Here is an 18868-nt window from a genome sequence, read left to right as displayed (position 1 = left end):
TCAAAGTATTTTTCCAGCTGTTTTTCCTTTCCCTTCTATGTTTGCAACACAGTATGTAATAATTGAGGGCAAAGGGTTAAAAGGCTTTTAAGTATTGCTTCTATTTTCTGAATAATAGGAATGTTGGGACACTGCTCCAGATGATGTGGTTCCCATGGCCCATCAACATGCAACCAATGTTGGCGCATTCTTCGTTTTCCTATCCTCATGCCAGCTGCTCACTTGGCCACTACATTCAACTTTGGCCTTGTGTCTACAACATACACAAATGGGCCTCTCTTCAAGGGCTTCATTAATAGCCTTCAGCATCTGCTCACATTCCAAGCATTGGGTACTAAATCCAGAGAGAGACTGGCATATGGCTGCATTGTTCCACTTGTAGAAAATGAAAATTGCAGGAATGTGCCCTTAACTTCTGAACTTTAAATTTCCAATCATTGCTGACTTAAAAACATAAAGAGCCCCTCTAGCTTGTGTATGTGTGTGTGTTTGTAAATACATAGGAAAAGCATTGAAAATATTCATGCCAAATACATATCAGTACCCATTAGGACTGGAATGTGGGTTGAGGATGTGAGGAAATTTCACTCTTTATACAATACAGGTCTTTCTGTATTGTTTGATTTTTTGCAAGAATCACCCAGTCCTTTTATTATTAAAAATTACAATCTACATAAGCATAGAAAGCAGTTGGTAAGAACACATATCAAAGTATTTGGAAGTATTACCTCTGGAAGACAGTATTAGAGAGAAAGACTTTTGCCTCTTTATAGATTGTATATATTTATAAATGTTAGATGGTTGGATTATGGTCATGTTTTCTTTTTATACATAACATTGTGGTATTTTAAAATTAATTAAAAGGAATGATCAGGGCCAGCATTGTGGTACAGTGGGTTAAGCTACCACCTGGTACACCCACATCCCATACTGGAGCACCTACTTGAGTCCCCACTGTTCGGCTTCAGATCCAGTTCCCTGCTAATGTACCTGTGAAAGCAGCAGAAGATGTCCCATTCAGATGGGAGACCCGCATGGAACACTGGGCTCTTGGCCATTTTGGAGCATGAACCAGAAGGTGGAAGATCTATTTCTCTCTGTCCCTCCTGCTCTCTGAAACTTTGCCTTTCAAATAGATAAATAAGTAAAACTTAAAAAAAAAAGAAATATAGTTACAGAAAAGTGTTCTAGACCTCGTGAGTTTTGTTAATATCTATTACTTTCAAGTGTTCGTTGAGGGCAAATATCTATTACTTTCAAGTGCTCCCATGTGCTAGTGGTATGATTTTAACAATTCCCATTTTGTTTCCCCATCATTGCTGGAGGATTTGGAGTTACAACAAATATATTATATGACTGGAGAAAGCTGAGAAGTGAAGCACAAACTGCGTGTGTACTTTTTTGAATGTAAGCTTCACAAAGTCAGAGATCTTGTCTATTTTGTTCACCACCACATTCCCAACTCCCTATTTTGGTCTGGTATTTAATAGGTATCCAATACATATTTATTGAAGGACTAGATGAATGAATGTTCAAATTCAAAGGCAAAGTGAGTCACGAGTCACTCAGAAATCTACAGCATGAAAGAGTAGGATTCCACATAGGTTGTAAGATGAGAGGAGTATAATTTAACAAAAACCAAACAAACAAAACTCACATTGAACTGGGGAGTCAAGAGACCTGGGTCTAACTGAATGAGAAAACTTGAACAGGTTTTTCCCTTTCTCTAGAACTTGATGTTCTAATTTTTCCCCAAAGATTTATTTATTTATTTATTTAAAAGGCAGAGGTACAGAAAGAGAAGGAGAGAGAGAGAGAGAGAGAGATCTTCCACCTGCTGGTTCATTTCCCAAATGGTGGCAATGACCAGGGCTGGATCATGCTGAAGCCAGGAGCCAGGAGCTTCTTCTGGGTCTCCATGGGAAGCAGGGGCCCAAGGACTTGGGCCATCTTCTGCTGCTTTCTCAGGAGCATTAGCAGGGAGCTGCATGGGAAATTTAACAGCTGGGACTCTAACTGGTACCCATATAGGATGCTGGCACTGCAGGTGGTGGCTTAACCCTCTATACCACAGTACTGGCTACAATGTCCTCATTTATAAAGTAAGAGGATTAGAATAAATCTGTATAACATTCAAACTGTTTACAACAATGGACCTGTATAATTTAAATATTTTAATAATGATCATGTATCAGTTTTACAAAAAATAGAAGAGGTATTACAGTTACTCAACAGGATTAAGGAGAGGCCCCGAGGGCTACAATCCTTCCTAGTAAGATGAAGGCTCCTTGAGACTTATGCCGGTCTTAGGAAAATCAAAGGGGTGCTCAGTGCTCCTCATGCTTCTGAGAAGATCATCACTCCACCTCGTCCCCATCCCCATTATCGAGCACTGTGCATCACAGAAGACTCCACTTCCAAGAAGAGGCTTCATCTAATCCTTCCTATGTGCCCCCAAGCCAAGAGGCCATCAGGATTCAATAATCATCTAGATCATCATCCATTATCACTCACATGGAAATGAATTCTGCATTTTCTGATCTGATCAACCTACCACCCCTCCCCAAACCTCCTAAATCCTCTGTCCTTCTCCTTGCAAAATCCCTTACACTCTCACCTTCTCCAAAATTTCCCTTGAACTTGCCCACCTTACCACATACTTGGCTCCTTTCTGAGAACATTGCTTCCTTTTGAGTGGTGGCTATTTTTTTCTCGTGCTGCATGTACTGGGAGCAGAGGTGGGATCAGTGTCTACCTTGCTCCTCCTTGACACTTTCTATCCATGGTCCCCCCAAAATCCCTTTCCCCATCTCTTTGCTATCAAACTATATTCCCTATTACACCTCCTTGCCATCTACCCTCCTCCTGTCCACTCTTCCTTATTCATTGATGATGGTTCATGGTTCACACTCTCCATGATTGCTCCTGTCATGTTTCTTGATTATTTTAATATCCACGTGAAATCTACATACATACACACACATACATAAATACATGAATACAATCAATCTACATTGTAAACAATCCATACAACACCTGGCCTCTCTGTTGCTTGACTTCCTGTACCGCAAAGATCTTGTCCTGTGGCCATCCTCTACCACTCATGCCCATGCTCATTTTTTGGACTTTGTCATTGCAAATTATGGCACTACCTTAAAAACATCTCACTTTTAAGCAACCCACTCTGTGTCTCCCTGATTCCCTGAAGTAGTTCCACTCCAACAATCCCCCCACCTCTAACCATCTTTCTGCTCTCCATCACCTCCTCACATCCTTACTTCTGTTTATCTGAATTAAATTCCATGACTCATAGTTATAGCCACTATTTTGGCATCCATCTTCAGCTCCACGACTCCCTTTCATCATATTTCCCTGGAAAATCCTGAACAAAGGTTAAACTCAAGTGTCCATCTTCTCTACAACTGCATCCCAGCAATCAATCCTGGCTGGAGCAAGTTTCACTTTAAGCTTTCTGCCTCAACTTGCAAGTAGGCTCTTAGGCATTCTGGAAATCGCTCCCAAATCTTTGTCTCTAGCTCTGAACTCTTTCCTGAAGTCCAGGTTCATGACACTGCTTACTGGACATTACCACTTGAATCTCTAACGAGCATCTCAGATTTAATTTAAACCAAACTATGATTTCCTTCTCATTTTGTTCTGCTTTTACAATCATAGTTGTTGCTAAGTCCTTAAGCCAAACCTCTTGGAGTCTTCTTTTATTATTCTCTTTATCTTAGGCACACTCTCAGTTCATCAGTAAAGCCTTTTGTCTCTACCTTCAACATATATTAATATCCAGATCACTTCTCACTATCGCTAGTGCTACCTCCCTGGCCCAAGCTCCCATATTTCTTGCCCAGATTACTGTGACAGCCTCCTATTATAGGTTATAATGTGTCCCCCAAAAAGATGTGCTGGATTGCTAACCTCCAGTATCTCTAAATGTGATCTTATTAAAAAATAGTGTCATTCCAGATCTAAGTACATAAGTTGAGATTATATAGACCCACAAGAAGAAGTGTTCTTGTAAGAAGAGGAAAGAGACCCAGAGGGAGATGACCATGGGAAGACAAACACACACAGGAAGAAAGTCATGACCATGTAACACCAAAGGCAGAGAGTACTGCAGCTAAAAGCTAAGGAATGACAAGGATTCATGGTTACCACCAGAAACTAGGGAGAAGCAACGAAGGAGTCTACTCAGAGTCTCAGAAGGAGCATGGCCCTGCTGAAACTTTGACTTCAAACTTAAATCATCAATTTACTTAAGATTTCTGGACCTCTGTTCCCCAATCTGTAAACTCAGAAGATGACAGTGTTAATCATGCTATTAAATCACATCTATATGCAAGGTGCTTGCTATGTAGTAAGCATTCAGTAAATATCACCTATTATTGTTAATGAATTTTACAAGAAGTTTAAAACTGAGTACTAAGATCCTAAAGGTAATTATGCTTACAATCTACTAAAAAATAAGCTATTGTGATATTTGAGTGGCAACATTCTCCTTTAGCACAAGTTTGAGCTTCAGAAACTCCTTAATAAAATTCATATCGAACAGTTAGGAAACTCTAGGATTTCACCAAGTACAGTTAAGAAAAGACATTATTCTTTCAGATTTCTCTTGCCTCTGACACTGTGTCTTGATGATGTACTCATCATTGCAACAGTGCACTGGAACAGTCTTAGACCTGGCAATTGCCTGGCTTCATGGCCAAAATTCCCCAGCAGGTATATCTACCCCCAAAATACCTCCTCATACAAACCCAGCTCACGTCATCCCTCAAAACACCCTAATATCAGGATTCATTTGACATTCAAACAAGGAAAACATCCTTTATCTTGCTCTAGAAAGCCATAAAACTCACAAAAATTTTAATCCATAAAAATCAAAGTAAGTCTTAGAGCTCCAAAGAGAAGAAGACATATATCTAGGGCACGAACACTGACAGAACAGTGGTGGCAACTCTGCCTCTGTTGAAGTCCAAGAAAATCATAGGGAGACTCTACAGAACCTCAAGACAGCTCATGACAAAAGGGGAGAAATAGATTGAAATGGAAAATGAAATGTTTTGATAGCCAAGACATAGACAGTAAATCCCATAACTTCTCATTCTGAAAGTAAAGAAGATGTGAGATAAATAAAAAGGTTACTAAGCTAACTGATGGAGTAAATAAAGGGGAGAGTGATCCAACATGGGAAGTGAGAATCTCAGCAGACTCATAGAATGGCAGATGTCCTAAATAGCACTCTGGCCTCAGAATCAGCCCTAAAGGCATTCGGAGCTGGCTGAAAAGCTCATGAGAGTATTTCAGGCATGGAAAGCCAAGACACTCTGGCAAAAGATCTCTGCGAGTGAGATCCCAGTGGAAAGAACAGGCCATCAAAGAAGGAGGTACCTTTCTCTGAAGGGAGGAGAGAACCTCCACTTTGACTATGAGCTTGTCTAAACAAGATAAGAATCGGAGAACTCAGAGGGCTTCCATAGCCTTGGAAACTCATGACTGGAGCATAGGGAGATTACTGATGCCATAGACAGGAGTGTCAATTGGTAAAGTCAACAACAGGAGTCATTGTGCACTTACTCCTCATGTAGGATCCCTATCCTTAATGTGCTGTACATTGAGATTTAATGCTATAACGAGTACTCAAACAATATATTTCACTTTGTGTTTCTATGGGGGTGCAAACTGTTGAAATCCTTACTTAATGCATACTAAACTGATCCTCTGTAAAAAAAAAAAAAAAAAAATTATCAATTCCCAACTTGACTCTCACTGGGATTAAACATGACAATAGGTCTGCTCTGATTTCATCATCATTTTAAAAAATCATCTATTATTTTTCACTTTATGTTTCTGTGTGGGAGCAAACTGTTGAAATCCATACTTAATGTATACTAAGCTGATCTTCTGTATATTAAGATAATCGAAAATGAATCTTGATGTGAATGGAAGGGGAGAGGGAGTGGGAAAGGGGAGGGTTGTGGGTGGGAGGGACGGTATGGGGGGAAAGCCATTGTAATCCATAAGTCGTACTTTGGAAATTTATATGCATTAAATAAAAGTTTAAAAAAAAAAAAATAAAAGCTTAAGGGAAAAAAAAAAAAAATAAAAAGGTTACTAAGATGCCAAACTGGTGTCTCCAAAAATACTGAAATACATGAAACTTGTATAACTTAAATAAAATGTTAAAAAAAAATGTATGGAAGCTTATGGGAAGCCTATGTTTCAAAAAGTGGTGTTTTTTTGTTGTTTTTTTGTTTTTTTAATTTCAGAACTTTGCCTGTTCTTTGATAATAGTGTGCCCTCTAGTGACCACAGCCATGACTTACAAGTTAGCCGGTACTTCCCATCAGAACATGCTAAAGAGGAACTTCAACGTTTCCTCTAAAAGTGCAAGAAGAAAAATGATTTATGTGATTTTTAAGTTTTACAAAAATTACCCCCTTCAAAAAGTGTATGCAATTAAGTTTTTCTTATTTTAATAATTCTTTTTTTAATAAGTAAATCTTATTTATTTATTTATTTATTTATTTATTTATTTTTGACAGGCAGAGTGGACAGTTGAGAGAGACAGAGAGAAAGGTCTTCCTTTGCTGTTGGTTCACCCTCCAATGGCCGCCGCGGCCAGTGCGCTGTGGCTGGGGCACCACGCTGATCCGATGGCAGGAGCCAGGTACTTATCCTGGTCTTCCATGGGGTGCAGGGCCCAAGTACTTGGGCCATCCTCTACTGCCTTCCCTGGCCACAGCAGAGAGCTGGTCTGGAAGAGGGGCAACCGGGACAAATCCAGCGCCCTGACTGGGACTAGAACCCGGTGTGCCGGCGCTGCAAGGCGGAGGATTAGCCTAGTGAGCTGCGGCGCCAGCCTAATAATTCTTTTTCAACATAAAGGAAAGACATGTAGTCTTTTAGATTTATTTATTTACTTGAAAGGCAGAGTTACAGAGAGTTACAGAGTTACAGAGAGACTGTCTCAGTCTCTGTCATTCTTTCAAATAAATAAATAACTCTTAAAAGAAAAAAGAAAGTAATTACTCATGCCCAGCGATTGTTAAGACTGGATATCTCAGCCTGGGATTGTGGTGAAACAGGTTAAGCCACTGCCTGAAATGCCAGCATCTCATATGGGCACAGTTTGAGTCCTGGTTGCTCCACTTCTGATCCAGCTTCCTACTAATGTGCTTGGGAAGGCAGTGGAAGATGGTCCAAATCCTTAGGCCCCTGCCATGCATATGGGAGACCTGGATGGAGTTCCCAGCTTCTGGTTCCAGCTCTACCCAGCCCCCTGGCCATTGTGGCCATCTGGGGAGTGAATCAGTGGATGGAAGATAATTTCTCTTTCTCTCTCTCTCTCTCTCTCTCTCTCTCTCTCTAACTCTGCTTTCCAAATAAGTATTTTTTTTTTACTGCTTTAAAAATAGGGTGGAACTTTGACTATGACCTTGTCTAAATAAGATCGAAGTCGGCGAACTCAAAAGGCTTCCATAGCCTTGGCAACTCATGACAAGAGCCTTGGCAACTCATGACGCCATAAACAAGAGTGTCAAATTGTTAAGTCAACAACAGGAGTCACTGTGCACTTACTCCTCATGTAGGACCTCTGTCCTTAATGTGTTGTTCAATGTGAATTAGTGCTACAACTAGTACTCAAACAGTATTTTACACTTTATGTTCTGTGTGGGTGCAAACTATTGAAATCTTTACTTAATATATACTAAATGATCTTCTGTATATAAAGATAATTGAAAATGAATCTTGATGTGAATGGAATGGGAGAGGTAGCAGGAAAGGGGAGGGTTGCGGGCAGGAGGGAAGTTATAGGGGGGGGAGCCATTGTAATCCATAAGCTGTACTTTGGAAATTTATATTTGCTAAATAAAAGTTTAAGAAAATGGGGTAGAGTCTTAACATGCATCCTGGTGCTTGAGACACAGGAGCATCCTGGCGAGGTGGGCCTCTCAAGCCAACAGTTTAAAGAAATAAACATTTTATTGTAAGGCTGCAAGAATTCCAGCTGGCTTAAGCCTAACTAATTTCCTGCCTGGTTATACCATATCAATATGAGCAAAGACATTACCTGCATGACTGCAATACAACCCTCAGTATTTTCAGACCTCATTTAAGTTCCACCCATGGTCTTAACAATGTCTTGTGATGACCCAGCAATACACATGAGTCACCCTCTTCACCTTGCTTGGACTCTAGCTCTCCAGCCTGCGTTGTTCCTACTACAAGGACATCTTCTTCACTACACTCAGACCCTGACACCTCCACAGAAGATCCCCATTCAGAGCAAAGCCTTGCTTACCCTGTTCAGGCTCAGAAACCCGACACACCTCCCAGAGATGCTCTCCTCATCCTGTGTGCATTCAGACCTCCTCGCCAGGCTTTCTCCTACCTACACGTCCTTCTCACATCCACATGTGTGCATGCCCTCCTCACCCCGCCCCTGCTCTAACTCACCATGCTGGGTAGCCCACATACAAGGAGCCCTGTCACACTTGGTTTTGGTTCTGATGTAAGTCCCATTGGGTTCTCCCAAAAATTTATATGTTGAAGTCCTAACCTCAAGTACCACAGAAGGTTGCAGATGTAATTATAGTTAGCCTTCCATATTCCCAAGCCCTACATCTGTTGATTCAACCAATCATAGATTGAAAACATTCAGAAAAAATATTGCATTCATACCCAAAGTGTGTAGACTTTTTCTTGTCATTATTCGCTTAACTAATACAGTATGACAACTAGTTGCGTGGCATTTACATCGTATCAGATATCATAAATAATAGAGAGATGACTTAAGGTATAGGTATTATGTGGGTTATATACAAATACTACTCCATTTTACATAAGGAACCTCCCAGTATCCACTTGGGGACTTGTAACCAATCTACCTCAGATAGTATAGAGATGGCTGTAGTTATAATGAGATTATACTGGAGTAGTAGAGGCCCCTAATTCAGTATGACTGATGTCCTTTTTAAAATATGGATTTATACATTTTTATGTATTTATTTGAAAGTCAGAGTTAGAGAGAGAGGGAAAGAGAGAGAGAGTGAGAGATCTACCACCCACTAGTTCACTTCCCAAATGGCCACAATGGTTGGGGCTCGGTCACACCAAAGCCAGCAGCCTGGAATTCCATTCTGGTCTCACACATGAGTGGCAGGGGCCCATGTATGTACTTGGTCCATCCTCCGCTGCTTTCCCAGGAGCATTAGTGGAGAACTGGATCAGAAGCAGAGCAGCCAGGACTCAAACCAGCACCCATGTGGGATGCCAGTGTCACAGGCCACAGTTTAACTAGCTGCACACCAACGCCAGCCCCCATGACTGGGTTACTTATAAGAAGATGGCTACATAAATACAGAGACACATGAGATTTCCACGTAGCAACAAAGGCAGAGACTAGAGTTTTCAGGTTGAAAGCCAAGGGACACCAAAGACCTCTGTCAAACCACCAGAAGCTGGGCAGAGGCAAGAAAATACTCTTTTATAGGTTCCAGAAGGCATAGAACTTTCAACTCTTGGATTTTAAACTTCTATACTCCATAACTGAATAAATCTCTGTCATTTTAAGCCACACAGGGGGTCTGTGCTGTGGCATAGCGGGTGCCAACATCCCATATGGGCGCCGGTTCGAGTCCCGGATGCTCCACTCCTGGTCCAGCTCTCTGCTATGGCCTGGGAAAGCAGTAGAAGATGGCCCAAGTCCTTAGGACCCTGCACCCATGTGGGAGACCAGGAAGAAGTTCCTGGCTCCTGGCCAGGATGGGCACAGCTCCGGCTGCTGCGGCCAATTGGGGAGCAAACCAGTGGATGGAAGACACCCCTCCACCTCTCCTTCTCTCTCTGTACAACTCTGACTTTCAAATAAATAAATAAATATTAAATAAAATAAGCCACACAGTTGTGGTATTTTTTAAAGCAGCTCTAGGAAACTAATACAGATGCTAGAATTGGGAAATGGTATACTGCTCTAACAAATACTTAAAAATGTGGAAACAGCTTTGCAATTGGGTATTGAATAGAGGCTGGAAGAATCTTGAGGTTCATGACAGAAGAAGCTTTAATTGCCTGGAAGAGAGTGTTTCTTGAAATATAAAGGTTAAAGGTGTTTTTGGTATGGCCCCAACCGAAATGAGGACCAAGTTATTGGACATTAGAAGGAAGGTGATCTTTGTTATAAAGTGGCGGAGGTTTTGGTTGAATTGTCTTCTATTGTTGGAAAAATTTGGACGTTGTAAGAGATTATCTTGGATATTTAGTTAAGTAAATTGACAAGCAAAGTGTTGAACACCTTTCTGCTTATAGCCAGATGAGAAAGAAAAATAAAACAAGGACTGAATTGCTAAGCAAACAGGAATCAGAATTTGAAGACTTGAAATATTCTCAGCCTAAAATCACTCCAGAAGAGAACACTAAAACTGTGACTCAGACAACCTTTGGTAGAGATTACAAGTGTGACTTATGGGACCAATCAACCATCTACCAGAATCTAGGAATCAGATGCAGTTAATCTGGTAAAGATAATTGAAAACCTCTCTATGTTGATGGCTTGTATGTCCATGAACTTTCAGAGAGGCCAACAAAGTTTTTCAGAATCTTATACCTCAGAAACACTACCAAGTTGGACTGAAAGGATCAGAGAGGGACAAAATGAAGGAAGAATGACTGGGAGAGCCATAGATTCAGACAGCTGTGCCCCCGGACCTCCTTTGGGCCAGTACCCAAGCCTGATGGAGCAAAGCTGATGTCCGGGGTTAAGAAGGTAGTTCTGCTATTTTGGGTCAAGACATACAGGTCACCGTCTCCTTTCTGGAGACGAGGGCAGCCTCCTAGGTTCCAGAGGGCCACCACCAGAGTTCCAGAGGGTAAGGCTGCTGCCCAGGCCTGAGAGGGCAGGGCTACCATTCATGGATGAGGAGGCGGGGCCATATTAGTGTTTCAGCAGAGAGAGCTTCTGGCCAGGGCTGACAGAGTGGGGCTGCCATGCAAGGCTGAAGGGACAGGGTTGTTACCAAATTCTAGGAGGTGGGACTGTTGCCTAGGCCTCAGAAGGGGCGGGACCTCTGTCCATGGCCCAGGAGAAGGGATCACCATCCAAGAATGAGGGTCAGGGCCTGCACCCAAAGCAAGGCAGGGGTCAGGCTGCCTCCTCAGTTGCAGAGGGTGGGACAGCTGCCCAGTTTAAGGGGGAAGGGCCAGCAGGAAAGGCCACCAATCAGGGCCCATGGGACAGGCTGAATCCTGGGTTAGAGAGGAAAGGATAGCCTCCTGAGTCCCAGATGGTAGGACTCCCTTTCTTCTACAGGCAGAACCACTGCCCAGGATTAAGAGAGCCAGTTCAGCAACTCATTGACAGAGGGCGGGGCATTTCCTGAGTTCCAGAGAACCAGGCGGTTGTCCTGTCCTGAGAGAGTGGTGGGACCTCTGCTTGGGAAACAGTGTTGCTCTCCATAGACAAGGGGGCAGGGACAGGGTTAGGAGGTCAGGCTGTCTCTTTTCAGAGGGTGGGACAACCACCTAGGGCCCAGTAGATAGAGAAACAGAATTATTCTGAAGCCTTAAAATCTAATAGAATTTTGGCTGGCGCCGTGGCTCAATAGGCTAATCCTCTGCCTGCAGCGCCGGCACCCCGGGTTCTAGTCCCGGTCGGGGCGCCGGATTCTGTCCCAGTTGCCCCTCTTCCAGTCCAGCTCTCTGCTGTGGCCCGGGAAGTCAGTAGAGGATGGCCCAAGTGCTTGGGCCCTGCACCCGCATAGGAGACCAAGGGAAGCACCTGGCTCCAGGCTTTGGATCAGCACAGTACGCCAGCCGCAGCGGCCATTGTGGGGTGAACCAACGGAAAAGGAAGACCTTTCTCTCTGTCTCTCTCTCTCTCTCACTGTCCACTCTGCCTGTAAAAAAATAATCTAATAGAATTTTGCCTTCTGTGTCACAAACTTCCTTGTGATAGCTAAGGTGATAAATGACAGCTTGTTTCCTTCCAATTTCTCCCTTTGCCCGTCCTTCCATTGTGTCTTGGTAACTGATAACTTCCTTTCTAGGTTCTACAGCTGGAGAGGAATTTTGACTTAGGGACCATATTCCAAGTTTCTCCCATAACTGAATTAGATGAAATTTTTAGATTTAGAGTTGATGTTGGAACGGGTAGATTTTTGGGAATGCTGGAATAGGTGAATGTACTTTGCAGGGAGGAAGGACATTGGTTGGCAGGGGACATGGAGAGAACAGACTATTATGGGTTGCATCATGTCTGCCAGAAAAGGGTATGTTGAAGTCCTCCTCTGTAGTATCTCAGAATGTGACCTTAGTTGGAAATAAGATCATTGCAGATGGAATCAGTTAAAATGATGTCATACTACAGTAGAGTGTGCCCCTCATGTAATATGACTGGTGCCCTTTGAAGAAGACAGTCAGTGAAGACAGAGACATACAGTAAGGATTCCATCAGAGAATGAAGACAGAAGTTGGGGTTACACATTTCCAAACCAATAAACACAAAAACATTGATGATAAATCACCAGAAAGAAGGAAAGGGCAAAAGAAGAACTCCCCTGCAGGTTTCAGGAGGGGAAGGGCCCTTCCAACACTTTAATTTCAGCCTCCAAGACTGTGAGACAATAAATTGCTGTTATTTTCTGCCATTCAGTTTGTGGCACTTACTTCAGCAGTCCTAGGACACTAGCAGTGGTTCTAACACCCCATGCTGCCCCGCATATTGATAACTCCCTCACCCCACTCATACTCTGAATGCCATGCTAGAGCACCTTCTCTTGTAAACACCCTCATTGACCTGCTTGGGTTCTGACATCACATACTGTGCGGTCCATAAACCTGGACACCTTCCTCTTTCATCTTGGGTTCTGATTCTTTTCACCAAACCAACCACTGTAGGGAGCAACCTTTTCACTCTCCTCAGGCCCTGAGTAAACTCCAGGCTGCCTTCCCCTGTGGCTCCCCTTCTTGCCCCAACTGAGCACCTGCATGCAGAGCTGCCTCTATGCATAGACACCTATGCTCTACCTATTGACTTCAGCCCTCACTTGTTCTAGAAGAGATGGCAAGGGACAAAAAGGAAGAGGGTAGGGGAAGGGATAAGAAAAGACCCAAATGTGGTTTCAAGAAATAAAACCTGAAAATGAAGTAAAAATCTCCTTCCTATCCCTTCATGATCTTATTTACCTCCTTTTCTTTGTAGGGGTATGACTATCCTGAATATATTTTCTTCTTTTCCATGCGAGATTTTCTACTAACACTGTTACATAAATTATTGCTATGCTCTGGATATGGATTAAGTGTGTTACCTGGGGGTCATGTGTTGAAAGCCTGGTCCTCAGTGGGGGCAATATTAAGAGGTGGTGGAACCTTTAAGAGGTGGAGCCTACTATGAAGTCTTTGGGAGTGTGCCCTCCCAAAGGGACCTCCGAGTTAATTATTGAGATTGAATTGTTCCAAAAGCCTGAACCTGACCTCCTCAAAATCACTCTCTGGCTTCCTGTCCTGCCATGTGCTATCTCCCTATCACATACACTCCTGCCACATGATGCCATTCCCTGTGGGGTTCTTACCAGAGTAGAATCATTGCTGATGCCAGTGCCATATCCTTGAACCTCCAGAACTGCAGGAAAAATAAACATTTTTTATTAGAAGTTACCCAGCTTCATCTATTTCATTACAATAGATGAAAACATACTAATTCATTGATTATTCATAAACATGATTTAATCTTCAAATAAATTATAACATTCTGCAGCTTTGATGGGTATACCAGTCCATTTTCTGTTTCTATAACAAAATTCTTGAGGTCAGGTGCTTTAAAAAAATAGTTAGCTAGTTCACAGTTTTGGAAGCTATAAGTCCAAGATCAAGTGGTCCATCTATTCAGCCTCTGGTGAGCATCTTCTGGAGGATGACATCATGGCAGGAGCATGTGTAAGACGAAGACATCAGATGATGATGATGATGATGACGACGACGACGATGACAGAGAGAGAGGTTGACTAAGTTTTGAATGTATTTCAAAGACAGATAGATAAACCAAGATCTTTTATCCACTGATTACTTGCCCAAATGCCCACAGCACATAGGGAAGAGACAGGCTAAAGCCAGGAGCCAGGAACTCAGCCCAGGTCTCCCACATGGGTGGTAGGGACCCAACTACTTGAGTAATTGTGTGCTGTCTCCCAGGGTCTGCATTAGCAGGAAGCTGGAATCAACAGTGAAACCACGACTAGAATCTAGGCACATCCATATGGGATACATCCCAACTGGCATCTTGACTATAGGCCAAATGCCTGCCCCTGAAGTGCAACTCTGGTAGAAAGAATTTAGTTGTTCACATTTTAACTGATTCTTTCAATATCTTCATATTATTGGGTTTATGCCATTTACATTTAAAACAATTACTGATATGCTAGGGCTTAATTCTACCACTTTATTATTTTATTATTTATTATTTATTATTGCTCATTTCATCTTTTTCTAATTCCTCTGTTTCATTTTCTTGCCTTCCTGTAGGTTAGTGAAGATCTGGAGAAGTCCATCTGAATTTATTTATGTTTTGAATATATCACTTTATATAATTTTCTTAACAGTTGCTGTAGAAATTATAAAACACATGTATAACTTATCACAATCTACTAGTATTAATATTTTACCATTTTGAGTAAAGTGTAGAAAACTTAATTCAAATCATGTTCTTTTTTAAAGATTTACTTATTCATTTGAAAGGCAGAGTTGGAGAAAAGGAGAGACAGAGAGACAGTGATCTTCCATCTGCTGGTTCAGTCCCCAAATATCCACAATGGCTTAGGCTGGATCAGGCCGAAGCCAGGACCTGGAACTCCATCCAGGTCTCCCTTGTAGGTGCAGGGGCCCAAGGACTTGGGCCATCTTCTGCTGCTTTGCCAGGAACAAAACAGGAAGCTGTATTGGAAATGGGGCAGCTGGGGCTCAAACCTGTGCTTATATTAGAACAGCTTAACTTGCTGTGCCACAGATTGGCCCCCATTTATGTTCTTTATTATTCCTGAATTTAAAAATAGTTATATGAAATATTTGCTTTACATAATTAACCTTTACATTTCCTTTATGTAATATCAGATGTTATAATTTTTACTTTCATCATCAAATGTATTTAACATACTCATGAAAGTAAGGTAGTCTGTTATATTTATCATCATTTTAAACTATTCTGATGTGTTTTTTCTCTGAAGTTCTAAGCCTTCTTCTGTTACATATTTTCTATTTAGAGACCTTCCTTAAGCCATTTTTAAAGGATCTGTCTGCTAGCAATAAATTTTGTTTTCTCTCTTCTGAGTATGTATTTTTTCTTCATTCATGAAAGAAATTTTCTCTAGGTATACAAATCACAGTTGAAAACTCCTTTCTTGGGACCGCCGTTGTGACATAGCAGATAAAGCCATCGCTTGTGACACTGGCATGCATATGGGTGCCAGTTCGAGTCCTAGTTGCTCCATTTCCCATCCAGCTCTCTGCTAACAGCTTGAGAAAACAGAAGATGGTCCAAGTGCTTGGGCCCCTGCTACCCACATGGGAGACTCAGGGTCCTGGCTTCAGCCTGGCCAAGCCCTGGCTGTTGTAATCATTTAGGGAGTGAACCAGTGGATGAAAAATCAATCTCTCTCTCTCTCTCTTTTTCTAACTCTACCTTTCAAATAAATAAATCGTTAAAACAAAAACCTCCTTTCTGGGGCCAGTGCTGTGGCGGAGTGGGTAAAACCTCTGCCTGCAGTGCTGGCATCCCATATGGGTGCCGGTTCGAGTCCCAGCTGCTCCTCTTCTGATCCAGCTCTCTGATATGGCCCGGAAGAGCAGAAGATGGCCCAAGTGCGTGGGCCCCTGCACCTGAGTGGGAGACCCGGAGGAAGCTCCTGGCTCCTGGCTTTGGCTTGGCACAGCTCTGGCTGTTGCGGCCATCTCGGGAGTGAACCAGCAGATTGAAGACCTCTCTCTCTCTCTCTGCCTCTCCTCTCTCTGTTTACCTCTTTCAAATAAATAAATAAATCTTAAAAAAAAAAAAACTCCTTTCTTTCAGTACTTGAAAAATGCTATGTGCCTTTTTCTTCTGGCTCCATTGTTTCTGATGAGAAATACTGTCATTCAAATTGTATTCTGTAAATAACGTTTCATTTCTCTCTGGCTACTTTCAAAAAAAGCTTTTTCTTGTCACTAGTTTTCAGAAGTTTAATTATGATGTGCCTGGAGACAAAGTACAAACGCCAGAAATGTCAGGTGCAGTCTCAGTGCATGGTATATTTTTAGTCTAGTAACTCTTTGGCGGTAATGTCTGCACGTTACTGTTATATAAAGTCCAGCACACGTCTAGCACAGAACAGACACTCAGTAAATAGTTTGATGAAAGAAAGAGACAGGGAAAGAAAGGAAATAAAGAAGGGAAGAAGGAAGAGAGGAAAAGGAGAGGAGGGCAAGGGAGGGGAAGATTCCAAGTCAGAAAGCAGACAAGGAAGACAATGAACCCTTAAAAAACCAGTGTCCAAAGTGGGACAATTACTTCTGAGCGTTTGGCCAGAAATCATATCTCCTTCGGGACCAGGAAGAATTAACGGAATTATAGCCAACTACTCATTAATAAAACCTGACACATTCCGGTTTAGGTTCAGTGAGGAGTGTTGGTTTCATATCTATAACCGACCTTTTCAATTACTTTCTCCACAAAGACGCAGTGAAGCTGAGCGTCTTGAGTTGTGCGCATGCGCGGCTGGGAAGGCCGCGACGATCGTCCCCTCCCGCCCACCGTAGCTTATGTCCATTGAGCGCGCCGCCCATTGGGGGCGACATCCATTAGAGCAGCGCGCACCACCCGCGAGTATGACGTTCATCGATGCGACACACGATGCGAGCGTGACGCTCATTGGGCGACGTCCATTAGAGCAGCCCGCCCAACCCGTGAGCTCATAGGGGCGGCGACCTTTTGAGGATCGCCCTTTGACGACGTAAGCGCTACATTGCGGAACTGGCTTTGTTGGGGGGCGTGGCCTAGAGGACGCGTTACCCTGGCGACCACCTTGTGGGCGGCTCAGAACTGATCTGAGCGTTGAGTGTGAAGGCAGCTGAGGGCGGTCGGCTACCCCAGCCGCCAGCCCCTTGGGGGCTGACGGTGGCTATGGAACTGTACCTCAGCAACTGCTGCAAGACTGCGGAAGCCGCCGCCAATAAGGTGGCCGCTAGTAGCCTAAATGAAGAAAAGGAGCAGTGTAGCATCCGAGGCGGCCCCGTGAGTCCGTCCTCCTCTTCCTGTCCCCAGGGCGGGCCCAGGGCAGGGGAGGGAGGGGAATGGGGCGGGTCCTTGGCCAGAGGCGAGGCTGGTGACCTGGGGAAGCAGAGAGGCCCTCCCGGGGAGAAAAATCTTTCGGTTTATTTGGAGATATTAGCCCATCGAAGTGTGATTAGATTGTTCTAAATTAAATGAGTAGTTTCTAGAAGAAAAGACAAGCTTCTTAATTGTATCCAACAGGCCTTGCAGAGAAACCTGTTCCCAGAGGTCGGAGCATGTAACTTGTTGGATCTGCCTCTTGGGGTCAAGTTGCCCATTATTCCTGGAAGTCATAATGTGTTCTACACTACAGATATAAGTGAGAAGGTAAATTCGTCTTTAATAATGCTTACGTGATTTTCTTTACCCTTTCCAGCTTAATGTTGAACTGATGATTTTGCTTTGTGTCTGCTTCAGTGTTACACACCCATCGTAGTTAAATGAGTCGAAATGCTTAAGTTTATCTCCAGCTCAGAGCCTTAGCTCTGACAGGCCACAGCCCCTTTTTGCCTACCCGCACACAGCATAATGATTCCTACTTGGTGCCTTTGTCCATCCAGTTCACTCCCCGAACCTAGAATGTGCTGTCCCCACTTTCCCGACAATCAAGAGTGACCTCTGTGTTCAGGAATGGGACTAAAGTTGAGTATACAAACACACTGGACAGAGTTCACATCTTGGGGTTCCACAGGCCACTTCCAGCCTAAAGACAGGTCTGGGAGAGAGAGGATGAGAAAAGCAGTAGGTTTACTCACATTAGTACACGAGGTGTACTCTGTTTCTTTAGATTCTGCATGCATGTTTTATTTGCAATGAGTATCCTAATCACTTCAGTAAATTGATGTTTAAAAGTGTGTGCTCATTTATTCTACATTTGTAACACTTTTGAATCTTTCTTTGCAGCTTTATCAACCTTCTTATGATTTTAACCTGACTGATCCTTACTGCCGACTTTTGGAGACTAGCTATAAAAGTCTACATGATCCACATTTAAAAACATACTATAAGCGAAAAGATGTCCTGAGGAGATTAAAGAAAGGTGGCTACATCACCAGCAATAATAAAGTGTGTTGAAGTCTACTTCCTGTTAACCAGCACAAACCTAGAGGCTTGACTGACACTTGCTTCTGTAATTCCTTAGAAGCCTGTGTCGACTTTTAGTTGAGCAATAGAGGATATTTTATAAAAAGCCAACAAATTACTCAGTATTTGAGTCAGGGAAATCAGGAGACTGTTTTTGCATTGTTGGTTTTTTTCCCTAAATAAAATTATTCGTCCCTACTTGCCTTTTTTTTTTTTTTTTTTTTTTTTTGACAGAGTGGACAGTGAGAGAGAGACAGAGAGAAAGGTCTTCCTTTTCCGTTAGTTCACCCCCCAGTGGCTGCTGCGGCCAGCGCTCTGCGGCTGGCGCACCGCGCTGATCCGAAGCCAGGAGCCAGGTGCTTCTCCTGGTCTCCCATGCGGGTGCAGGGCCCAAGGACTTGGGCCATCCTCCACTGCACTCCTGGGCCACAGCAGAGAGCTAGACTGGAAGAGGAGCAACTGGGACTAGAACCCGGT

The 18868-nt window shown here is 43.0% G+C and overlaps 1 protein-coding gene and 1 long non-coding RNA gene across 6 annotated transcripts in view; one reads left to right on the top strand and one right to left on the bottom strand.

Moving 5' to 3' along the window:
- LOC103351970 (uncharacterized) overlaps positions 1 to 16805 on the bottom strand; it is a 103342-nt gene extending 86537 nt beyond the window's left edge. Inside the window, exons 1-2 of the long non-coding RNA XR_007912131.2 lie at positions 16688 to 16805; positions 13581 to 13630 (exon numbers count right to left, since the gene is read on the bottom strand). This is a non-coding gene — a long non-coding RNA (uncharacterized lncRNA). The remainder of the gene's footprint in view (positions 1 to 13580; positions 13631 to 16687) is intronic.
- A 182-nt stretch (positions 16806 to 16987) lies between these two features.
- The window catches only part of LOC108178739 (fibrous sheath-interacting protein 2), a 101839-nt gene continuing 99958 nt past the window's right edge, over positions 16988 to 18868 (top strand). For 3 of the 5 annotated variants that reach the window (XM_051827509.2, XM_051827511.2, XM_051827508.2), the window contains exons 1-3: positions 17013 to 17269; positions 17510 to 17635; positions 18212 to 18373. In XM_051827509.2, coding sequence (XP_051683469.2) covers positions 17159 to 17269; positions 17510 to 17635; positions 18212 to 18373 — 399 coding nt within the window. In that variant the 5' untranslated portion in view covers positions 17013 to 17158. Of the gene's footprint in view, positions 17270 to 17509; positions 17636 to 18211; positions 18374 to 18868 lie in introns of all 5 variants that reach the window. The other 2 variants (XM_051827510.2, XM_017349849.3) reach the window with 2 other exon arrangements.

This window comes from Oryctolagus cuniculus, chromosome X (genome assembly GCF_964237555.1).
Source record: "Oryctolagus cuniculus chromosome X, mOryCun1.1, whole genome shotgun sequence".
Lineage (NCBI taxonomy): Eukaryota > Metazoa > Chordata > Mammalia > Lagomorpha > Leporidae > Oryctolagus > Oryctolagus cuniculus.
This window is presented reverse-complemented; position numbering and strand designations above follow the sequence as displayed.